An 11,852-nucleotide genomic window follows, 5' to 3' on the forward strand; every position below is an offset into this window, starting at 1 on the left:
CCCCAAGTACCCAGGATAGTAAAGGGAAGGACTATATTTTAGGCTGCTGGCAACAGGATCCTCATCAGCAGCTATCTGAAACTGGATACCTGGTTACTGGTGGTATTGTTTTTCAATGACATGTCTTAAAAGCTGGCAGCAAATACACAATTTTTGCAATATATTCCATAACCAGATATTCACTCTTTTGAAATACCAAACAAGCCTGCACCCACATGCAGCACTCCAGTCTGAGATCATATTACTCCCACTGGTGAAATCCTAAGGTTTTGGAAAAGAAAAGCCATCTGGTTTGCCAGCAGTGGCAAAATGTAGCTCGGAAGCAGAGATGCCGTTTTTACCCAAAGGCCTATATAGGACCCTAGCTCTTTCTGTCCTGCTGCCGCTTACCTTATGTTCCTTCGCATGTGAGACGGTTTCTGAGCCCTCTTCTTTTTGGTGTCCTCAGAGGCCAGGCTCTTGTGCTGGTTCTGCAAGAGTCGCTCCGCCCGCTCACTCTGAGATGAGGTAGTTGAAGTCGAGCGCTGCCATTCTCCATCCTCGGCGTGTTCAACGTGCTCACCACTGAACACAGCTTCCTGGGGTTGGTCTGAAGAGATGAGAGGTCACGACATGAGAACAACTGTGCCAGGCTGGCAGATGGCTTTCACATGAGCATTCATCTGGATTTGAGCAGTGAAAGCCAAGACAAATGCCACTCAACGCAGCCCAAAGGGGTCCTGACAACAAACCCAGGCAAAATTACTTCAGTTCACACAGAGTGCTTTTTGTCCCTAAGGGTCTGTTTTCCTATAGGACCTCAATGAGCTCTTTTTCTTTGTTTCACAGCATTCAAGTGGGGCAGAAATTTCCATTTGTGAGACACCGGTGTAACCATCTTCCAAGTGAACAGAACATAGCACACAAGAGGTTATCTGGTCAAACACTGGGACATGGCTCAGCAGGCAGGTCAATGATTTTATCACCAGGCTCCACTCTCATGATTTAAATGGTATCTTCTGCCAAGCTTTTTTAAAAACAACAAGTGGCAATACTCTTTCCACATCATAATTCAAATGCATTCCTTATTCTCTGCCTTCTCCTATTTTCAGACTTCCCTTAGTGACTGATTTCAGGCTCAAAGCACTACGTGAAATGACACCTTGTTTTATGTCACATTTTGCTCTTCAACAGGCTGCCAGTGACCAAGCTCACGCTCACAGAGCACAGAAAGGAAATGTTTCTATTCAAAAGCTTCCCTTGAAGTAAACTGTTTCTGACAAGCCTTGTAATAGCTTCTTTGAAGCATCTTGTCCCCTTGTGTCAGGCAAAGAGATATCCTGAACCTCATCTCATAATCAGCTTTCTTGATTATGCTGTGTATCTGAGCTAATGACTGAGCCCAAATGACACCTAGACAAAACTTTGAAGGAAAGAAGACATCAGTGCAGAAGAACGTGGCAGATGAGATAACACAGAACCAACACATATCACACTGTGACTCCGTGGGATCTGAAGACAAAGAGCGTCCCTTCTCAAAAAGCTGTAAATGAAAGATGCTTCAGTACAGCACATCCCATGTATGAGCACCTCTACAGCTGCGACGTTAATATGCCTGTTAAAATAACCTTACCACCAGTATTGACTCTTAAAATTGAGATGGCAAGAACTAGATTCACACCTTGGTCAAAAGTACCAACTTTGCAGGCTCCCTCTCCAGACATCCCACCAGACCTGTCCCAGCACTTGCTTGAAGTCTACGTCAGAATCCATTTAGGACTTTAGGGGTCACCCCACCATGGACCAACACCAGCAGAGCAGCTCAAACATTTCTGTGAACATCAGTCCCAGCAAGTCATACACGTACTGGAAAAACAGGTATGCACAACTTAGGGGATGAGAAAGATCTCACGATGAATGCAAGAAAGAGTTATGTTGCCTGAGAAGATAAAGGCAAAGGGCTTCGCTGCTACAGTAACAGTAGTTCTCCTACCGCAGCCAAGGTCTCAGAGCCCTCTCCTCCCACCATCTCTCCTTAAACTTACAAGCTCAGACATCACGCATCACATTCACTTGCAGACAGAGAACTGTGCTGGGAATAAACCCAGCTGTCCAGACAACAGCTCTGCTGTTTGAGCTACAGACACATTTTAGTCACATTACCTGCAATTCTTCAGCACCATTTCCTCCCCCCCAACCCTCTCGACTCCTGGTTATATAACTAGATCAAAAGATTGGATGAAATAGGGCAAAGGGAAACAGGGAGGCTGCACATGTGATCACATGCTCCGGGATGAGTCATTAAAGCAGTGACTATCCCGGAGACAAACACTGCTGTGGTTACACTGCTGCCATCCCACCCCGGGCCCAGGGGACCTCGAGAAAGCATCAGAGAGCACAAAGTCCGGCTTGTTCTGGAAGAGGAAACACTTGTCTCCTCACACCCTGGCGATCACCCGCGTCACTGCCTTCGGCTGCGACTCTGCCACCTGCACCGTGCTGGGAAAGGGTGCTTTCAGGATGAGGGTGATGCTCACAGATCCAAAGGCTCACCAGCCTGAAGCCCATGACAGGTTTCCTCTGCATGTTTTCACTCTTGTTGTGCAATCTGTATGTAGAATCATTCCGCCTTTGCATTTTACCTTTTCCATCCTCTTAATCATATGTAACACAAGCTTTGGAGAAACCTACACACAGCTGGATCAGACAGCTTCTTGAAAACATAATTCCCATCTGACGGGGAGCCTGAAGCCCAAAATCTGATGGTAAATTTGGGCCTGCTCTGAGTATGGGCCCTCCTCCGCCACAACCACGTCTGCTCAGGCTGGTGTTTGTCCTGCCAATACAAGTTCTGAGGTGAGGAACACAATCTGTGCCTCAGCCCACGCTCCTGACACATACACATCTCAGCACTGGGATCTCTTCCACGCTAGCAGCAGCACCAAACGCCACACCGACTCGGCTGCAGTGGCATTCGGAGCACAGCCGGCTCCCCGAGGCTGGGGCCATCCTTGCCACTACAGTGAATAAAGCTGCTTTTCACGGAGCTTAACTAACACAATGATAAAATCACAAGTCAAACCATGCAACAGCTCCCACCTGCGACATGAGCTGGCAGTTACTCACAGGAACTGTTTTGTTGCTGTTCTGTATTAAACTCCTGACCGCGTACTCAGCCTACGTCTCACCCCATAAAAAGCGAGGCTCCCCGCTGCAGCCATGGAGCTGTGCTCCAGCACGGTGAGCTCCAAGCTGTGACACTGGGTCAGAAATACTTGAAGAAACAAAAACTACACACACAAAAATCTATTTTGTACAAGAACAGGATCGGTCTTTGGGTCGGAAGTGTGGGAACGGCCCTATTGAACAGGTCCCATCAGGTAATCAATGGAAACACTCCAGCCCCAATTTTGCCAAACCTACATCTACATCAGAAATTTAATTATGGTTTTGTAACAGGAGCTCAACACACTACTCTGACATGGCTATACAAGTACATTTTTACACAACACAAAAATTCTCCAGCTGTGTTTGCGTGTTGACAACTGCCTGATCATGCTTAAGCTGTTGGCGCACTCTAGGAAGACCTGGGCAGTTCTCCACGTTGCCTCAGGGAGCAAGGCATTGCCTCCAGCCCATGGGTAACAACCCAGCCCATGGGTAATAACCCAGCCCAGCCTACGGCGAGATCAATCACACACGCTCAAGCAGAGCTGGGTGAAAGAGCGGGCCCAAGTCCGCTCAGCAGAAGACAGCCATGGTTGCCGATGAGAATGTAAACCGTCCCGTGCTTGCACGCTGTGTGCACTGGGAATCAGCTGGGACACCAGCTGCTGGGTTCACACCAGCTCTGCCGCATGTTTTGCACTGTGCTCATTGGAAAAGGCTCAATAAGCAGCAGCAACCACCACCCCCAGCTGTATGTACAAGCAGGGGGAGGTATTCGGTTTCTTGACCGACGCTTGAGTACAACATTTCAGAAGTCTCTGTAAGGAAGAGTCGTGACTGCTCTGTGTAACTCTGCTTCAGATGCTCCCTGTGTGGTGTGACTGCCAGAGCTGCCCCGAAACGCCGCAAGCGGCTGTGACTCACAACGCGTAACACAGCAAAAGATACGTCCCACAGTCAGGCACTTCCTATTGCACCCAAGCTTATAAAACTCACCTCATGACCTCCTTCTTGCAGAGTACTCTCAAACTTCCCTTAAACCAGCACAGGATGCAGCCTGGAGAATATTCTCAGGCACTAGCTTGCTAATGCAGCAGCAATAGCTAGAGCTATACCCTCCTGGGAGGCAGCTTCTCTGCCAGGGTAATGCCAATGACTCCAGAGAAAGCACACCACTGAAAACCAGGCACTTGTTTACTTCTAAAACCAGTTCGCTACCGAAACTCAGGATACCAAGGAGCACTATTTTGCTGAGTCTTCGGACGTTACTGCCTCCCCTAAGGACAGCGATGTCCATGCATGGCAAAGAAGGTAGCTGCATGCAGAGCAGCGAGGAGTTAACTCTCGCTTTGGGAGCTCTTTTGTCCTGCACAAAGAGCAGGGAGCAGTTAAATATTATTGCCTGCGTTCTGGGAACTTCCATGCAGTTTGTGGGCAATAGCTTGTCAGAGACCAGCTAATACTAGCTAGTACTACTACAGCCAGTACTGAGCTGTCAAAGCAAGAATGGGAGGAGCGCTGAGGGATGGCACAAGAAAGACTAATTGCACAGCTCCAGCTGCACCACTTGCAGTCACTGACACACTGAACTGCAACTGTGCCAAAGGCCAGGGAAGCGACTCTGCAGAGCAAGCAAGCTCTGCAGGCACTGACGGGCTGGAAGATGTTCTCTGGGTTTACATGATGTTTTTTTCCCAGAGCACTGGGCATTGGAGAGGAGCGTAGGTGATGCCAGAGTGCAGCTGTGTTTGGCACCTGGAGAACAGCAGTTGCACAGCACAACAATCACCTCAGAGTCTGGCAACAGCCAGAGTGCTCTGGCTCATCCTGTATTCAGCTGTGGAATATAAATTAAATATTTTCAGAATATTCTTTCTCTGCAAGCAACTGGTGCAGCTGTTGCACGGATGCCGTGCAAGAAGGCAGAGGTGTTTGCTCAGAGCACCCTCCCACAGAGGTGACATTACAAAAACACTTCTGCACCCCAAGGCTGGCTGGAAATTCGTTATGAAACCCCCCAGGATGGCTTAGGTGAAAGCAAGGGGAAGCTCAGAATTCCTTCCTCCAGATCCTACCTGCTGCAACATCCAGAAGAGCCACCAAGCCCCCTCCCAGGGCTTAACACATATGAAGGCCAGGTTTTACCTCTCGAAGCACTGGGAAAGCCACCCCGCAGGGGGACTGAGGAGGACGTAGCCCCTCTGGGGCTCAAGGCCATGGCTCCCCCGTGCAGCCGCTATCAGGGCAGCTAATTAGCAACAAGACTTTGTTCTCCTCAGAAAATAATCGGGCTCAGTCTTTGACGGCAGGACGCCCCTCCCAGCCACAACTGCTTAACAAAGCCCTAATTATGTAAGCATTATATAAGCGGCACACCTACCCCCCCACACCGCAGCACCCGCTTGGCCGCGCTCCCCGCCGACACGCCAGAACCCAGAGCACCAGGCGCCTCTCAGCCCTCTCCAGCCAGGAGCAGCCGCCCACCAGCTGACAACGGGAGAGCCAGCATTGAGCTGGAATCAGTCTTTTGTCTACACAGGTGGCATCTCAAGTGCATGGGGTACTCCTGGGCTTGCCCAGGTGCCCCTCGTGGATGTCCTCCCCTGGCCAGGACCACTGCTGTGGGGAGCTCCCAGGCCAGGTGTGCTGTGTCCTGGCTAAGAGGTCAGCCACGCCGTGCACCTTGGGCAGAGGAGCTGCATGCTGCCCCCCTCGACTCCTGCGAAACGCAGCCCACTGATCAAGGGAATGACTAATTTCCAGCACTGCTCTTGCCCCAGCTCCGCTGCCGGCTGCAGTGGTTGGTGTCCTGCTGAGTAACAGCCACCGTCCTGTGAGACACAAAGGCATCTTTCAGGCTGAGCCTGTCCAGCCCCAGAGCTTCCCTGCTCCCAGCAGAAGCTTCCCTCACCTGTCAAACACCACATACATCAGCCTGAACGTCTTCCTGCTCGCTGATGATTTATTGAGGGGTCCACCACCATGGCTCTGTTCATACTTGTCACTGTAAGCACACACAGAGCCTGTCATATTGGTATAACAAATAGCAATGCTTGAAGTCTGAGGAACACATTTTTCATTTCTCTAAGTATCGGTAAAGCGATCAGTCGCTGTGGGTTCAAGACACCTACACGAAATCTGCAACTGCTAGTGAGAGACAGCAGGCTGCCTCCATCCCCAGCCCAGGACCAGAGGACACAGGGAGAGACGTGAAATGAGCTCTGAAGAAAACACCACCAGCACGGGGTCTGCGGGAAGAGCACAGGGAGGGAGCCAGACCAGGAACATACAACAGGCAAACCTAGACGCCTTCTTGGGCAGAAAGCAAGCCCCTATTGATGGAAAAATTAAAAAGATAAGTTATAAGGCAGCACTGTCCTTTTCCTCCAGAAGTCTTTCAGCATATCAGTTACTGATGAGCTTATGCTGTGGAATAAACTCCAGTCCTGGCCTGAAGGAACAAAAGGCAGCAGAACTGAAGGACAGCAGCAAGGAAGATACCACCCAAAAACCAAAGGAAAGGAAGCAGCCAAGAAGTGCTGAGAGGCAAACTGGAACATCAAACAGCCAACTTTGGTGACAGACAATATATCTCCTAACCCTGGGATTATGCAAGCAGAACCAGGCCCCAAATACCTAGGAGCTCTTGTTCTGGCCAGGCCTCAACACTGCGGACGCTGAGACCCAGGTTACATAAACGCCAAAGAGCACTTATATAACTGTTGTATGGCACCGGCTCGCAGCCACCGTCACCCTGTGCCACTGGAGCACAGCAGGTAGCTGCTCTGGCCAGCCCCGTACCTGGACAACTGCACCCAGCCCCTCCAGGACCTTGTGCCCGTCCCTGCACGAGGCAGCCCAGATGGGGTGCCCGTCAGGTTGGCCTCCCTCTTGCGGGCACCACGGAGGAGAGGTTGATGGTTACTCCGGAGCAACGGGCAATCTTGTGTCTGCTTCCAGCTCCAACACGCTCAAAGGAAGGTTGTGAAATTCCAGATGAAACATTTTCATAGTGCTCTGAGATGGCAAGAATGGAAGAAATGTAGAACGCTGCTACCTGGTGTCCCTCTTCTAGACACATAACCAAAATTACTTTTCCCAATAAAAGTCCTCAAAGCTAAGGTGTGAGCTGTCTCCTCCTCACAAGCCCCTGCTCCCCCGTGCAGACACTGTAGGCATTAGTCAAGCCAGGGAAACTAAGCCAGGGAATGCACCCGTTCAGGTAGCAAGGCAGGAGTGGGTTCCATTTGTCCTTTACCCAGGGGTGTGTGAGAGCAACCGAGTTACATAAAACTACTGCACGGGAGTCAGGAAGCGTTCCAGGCTGAGCGCTGGGAACTGTGCAACAAGCTGCAGGCAGGAGGGAACTGAAACCTCCCCTTTCTGGTTATCCCAGTTAACCAGTAACCCAGAATAGAGTTTTGCCAGCCAGATTACAAAAATTACCATGGATCTAACCACAAGTAACTGGATTTAACCACCAGATCTTATTTTCACAACAGTTCAAACTTTTTTTTTTTTTTTTTTTAAAAATCTGCTCTATTCTGTTACAGTGGATAAATACTGATCTGGTAACGAAGATAAATTTCCCCTCCCAACTTCAGAAAATAGATGCATATAGGGGCTCAACATGTTCCCAGCACAGCAAATCCAGCTGGCTGCTATCATGACTCTTCTAGGGATAAATTTCAGGGACTAAGAAAGGAGGACAAGTAGGGGAGCAAGCACTCAGCATTATGCAATGATTACATAAGCATTAGTTTACACTAGGTAGCTGGGAGTTGTGGTATTAGCTTTAGACCAGGCTACCCTCGGAGCAGTGAGAAATAATAAAGAAGGCATTATTGCTGCCACACGCTTCCAAGGCCACCAAAACAGCAAACAACAAGAGCACAAGCTGAACTTGAATCTCTGCCTCAAGCCCTCAACAGCTTCACTCGGGAGCTGTTAACAGGGAGGGGGAGAAGACAGCTGCTACTCAGTCCTGGTTTAAGGGTGGCATGGGAAATCATCCCAGTGTAAAGCGTCCTTCAGCATCCAAGCACTTCTTTGTTTGTGTTCATGATGGCAATGGAATAAGAGGAGAGATTTCAAAATTACACTACCTGGCATTCGCACTCTCGTTCAGCGTCAAAGGAGTTCACAAGCTCGACACAGTCCCCACAACAACCTGGAAAACTGCTCCTGTCCATCTTACAAAGGGGGAAACTAAGGCAAAGAACTCAAGTAGACATCAGTGCTGAGTGACATCCAAATTGTTGGCCCCCTGTCCTGTGCTCTGACCAACAGGCTCTTTTCTCTCTTTAAATATAATTTCCCACTTGGAAAACCAAAACATAGTTGTGGATTTTTTTTAGAACTGTAACAAAACACAGAACTTCAGCTGCATTCCTTTTTTCTGCTTCAGTCTCTAAAGTAATTTCAGAGGAATTTTTAAGGACCCTGTTTAATGAGAGCAACATCACTTGGGAGAAAAATGCAAATTGTTGAGTTTGAGCCTGTGTGCCACCGCATTCCACTGGCACTTCTCCCATCAAGCGCAGCCAGAAAAGTGACCGAGAGCACTGGAGAAAGCTAATATGACCAAGACGAAATACCTCAAAGAACAATCTGTTCCTAGTATTCTTTCTCAAAATATTGGTGTTCCTTTGTGTGCTGCTAAAGGAGTTTGACAAAGGGATGCAAAGCTGTTCATACCAACAAGACTCACACAAATTAAAGCCACACTGTCACAAGGACACCCCTATTCAAAATATGTAACACCCCAAGAGCTAAGCCCATCACAGCCTAAAGAAAAACTAAGGACAGGTTCCTTCATAAGGTTGCTAAAATCACATCTGCCTCTAGGATCAAAAAAGAAGTGTGTGTATATGGGGAGGAGACAGGGCTCTTTAAATAAGACATTTTTCTTGCAGAGCAACAGGGGGATAGGTAGTGTATTCCACAAAAACTCTTGATTTACTAGCTGGTAGGTGCTACCGTAAAGGTAATCAAAATTCTCTCTAACTTTCCAGAAACGTTTATAAAGTAATGAACAAATAGTACAGCACTGTCCATACAAGCTCTTGTGACTTTGAAGACCCCAAAGAAGTGTTCAGGCACCTGGAGTGGGAAAAAGTCACATAAATCAGAGTGGAAAACAAACACTGACCAGTGGTTGAAGCACAAGGCAGGGAGGAACACGATGCTTCATGTTCTACTCCAGACTCACTCTGTGACCTTGTGCAGTTTCAACTGTCCTCTCTGGGGACACGGCAGCTACGGAAAAAGGAGTCAGAGACCCTCATAGATCACCAACAGGAGCACAACCATGTTAGATCAGTTGCAAATGCTTCCTCAAACAGAGATGATTCTCTCACTGGTAGAGCACACTGTGATAAACCTTGCCCCAGACTTGGTAACTTGACGAGCAACGCTGTACAAGGAGGAGCTGATTTGCACTCTTGCTCTCATGCTTGAACAAGTGACTCCAAAATACCTTTCAACAATAAATCTTTGCAAGGCCTCTAACCTTGCATTCTCTCTCAATCTATGACCTACACTCTCATTTACAAAAGCATCTTCACCTCCCGTCTTCTCTTTTTATACCTATTATCTAGAGTGAGTTACATAAGCCACTTGTATCACCCAGATTCCTTATTTAACCAAACTCATTTTGTGTCTAAGTCCTTTCTCTTCTCAGTTCATGCTCTCCCAGAATTAGCTTCCATGTCCTGCCACCACAACCAGAGAAACAAGGTACCAAGAAAAGATGGATATTTCTTTGCTAGAATCCAGCCCTCCCAGTAACGTACAACAAAACACTGCATGGCTAATTTCTGTACAAACTCCTCACAGTGAGCACGCTGCACTGGACTCCTATCATAAACCAGGAACCCAGAGCTGGAACTCCTGGGGACCATTTTCATCCAGCCTATTAAATTCATAGCATGAACTTTGGAGATATTTGCCATGCAAACAAGGTGCAAGAAGCTTGGCATCCCCAAGTACCTGACCTCAAAGCACTGAGTTAAATTACAGATTTAGAACGTTCTTCAAATCTGAACAAAGTTTCTTCTCCAGCTCAACCTCCTCCCACCACCAAGCAAATTAAGCAGTAGCCATCCCAAAACGGTAAACTCATATTAGGGTTGCATCAGTATCTTCCATTTGACATGGCAAGAGGGAAAAAGAGCCAAGTGGCTCTTACTCTATTAGGCACTAATTAGGGGATCTGGAGCAGGCACCAACAGCTCTGCCTGGTGCCCAGACTGCCGCCCAGTCAGCAAGTCACCACACATTTCACTGACAAAAGAAGCTCTCAAAACTCTTATCGAGTAGGATGTTGGGGGAAAGTACGCACAAAAAGTCGAAGGGGGTGGGGGACAGGACACTGCATCTAAAATCATATTGGTATTAACAGCTGCCTCCTCTCTTGCTAAAAATTGCTTCTGCAGCATTACAATATGACAGCAGCAGAAACAATAACAGGCAGACCCAGAGCGTCACATCACCAAAGTCTTCAGAATTAAAAGCACAAAGAAAGAAACAGCTTCCTTCTCATATTCCCTCCACCAACCCAACAAGCACTGCAGGACTCTGAAAATTCAACAATTTCCATCTCTGATGGGTACAAGTAGCCAATTAAAACCTGAGCCCCTGAGTCCCAGTCCTGATATACTTTGCTAGCCGCTGAGTGGGGTGCTGTAGCATAGGGGAAAGCAGGGGAACAGAAATCAGGAAAGCAAGAGGGTACAGGGGCAAGCAAGGGGTGAGGCAAAACAGACAAAAAAACACCCCAAAACAACCTGGGTCCTACCTGGAAACTGCTGAGACTCATCCAGGAGTAACATGCTGCTCAGTGCACTGAGGCAAGACCTCTGCCCCAACACTTGTTCAGCGTGGCCGCACGCTCCCAGCCCTTCTGCTATTCTTGTCTCAGGGTCTTCAGGACAAAAGTTTCCAGTCACTCCTGACAACTTGTTATCTCTGCCCACAGCCAAGCGAGCACTCAATCCACTCTCACTGGCTGTTCAGTTCGCAGGCGGGAAGTGCCTCCTGATAGAAGAGTCCAGGGTACAGGCAGGGAAACCTGCACTTAAGGGTTCTGAAAATAACTTTGGTAAATAGCTCCTAGTGCTTGAGTCCACCCCGGTGGTGTGATGGGAATCAGTGCGCACACATCCTCCCTGCACCCAGCCGAGATGGACCAGGGTCACTGTTATATAACTAGTTAAATATGCCTCACGCTCAGCCTCAATAAAAAGTGTCACTATCTCCTCTCCTGCCTGGCGAGTCAAACGACACTGCCCTGCCTGAGGTAGCTGCTGCTCTGCTGGGGACCGATGCCTGGATCTGTGCTGCCCGGCTGGCTTGGCTTCCGTGCGTGTTCCCGATCAGTGGGAGCAGCCTCAGTTACGGCTGGGAAGAGTTTTAGAAAGAGCAGAGCAGGGAGGCTGAGTGGGTGTGTACGGGGAGGTCCGTACACACAGGGCTCCACGAGTTTCAGATCTGCTCGGATCGGATCCCTTTCACTCAGCCTGTGATCCAGTTCAACTAGTGGCAGAGACCAAGACTGAGAATAAAATAAAAATCCTTACATAACCATTCAGGCTCCGGTGGGGCCCCGCGCAAGGGGAATCCCAACAGACAACAGGACGTTCTGAGCACAGGGGACACGTGGGACCATAACCACGCTTCCAGCTTTCACAGCACAAAAGGAACAG

General features: G+C 48.7%; 1 protein-coding gene across 1 annotated transcript in view; it reads right to left on the reverse strand.

The window, feature by feature from the left end:
- RAD54L2 (RAD54-like 2 (S. cerevisiae)) overlaps nucleotides 1-11,852 on the reverse strand; it is a 42,018-nt gene that overhangs the window by 17,404 nt on the left and 12,762 nt on the right. Inside the window, exons 3-4 of the mRNA XM_010139311.1 lie at nucleotides 2,877-2,884; nucleotides 391-564 (exon numbers count right to left, since the gene is read on the reverse strand). Of these exons, the coding sequence (XP_010137613.1) occupies nucleotides 391-564; nucleotides 2,877-2,884 (182 nt within the window). The remainder of the gene's footprint in view (nucleotides 1-390; nucleotides 565-2,876; nucleotides 2,885-11,852) is intronic.

The sequence above is a fragment of the Buceros rhinoceros genome, unplaced genomic scaffold (assembly GCF_000710305.1).
Source record: "Buceros rhinoceros silvestris isolate BGI_N320 unplaced genomic scaffold, ASM71030v1 scaffold10307, whole genome shotgun sequence".
NCBI classification, from domain to species: Eukaryota; Metazoa; Chordata; class Aves; order Bucerotiformes; family Bucerotidae; genus Buceros; species Buceros rhinoceros.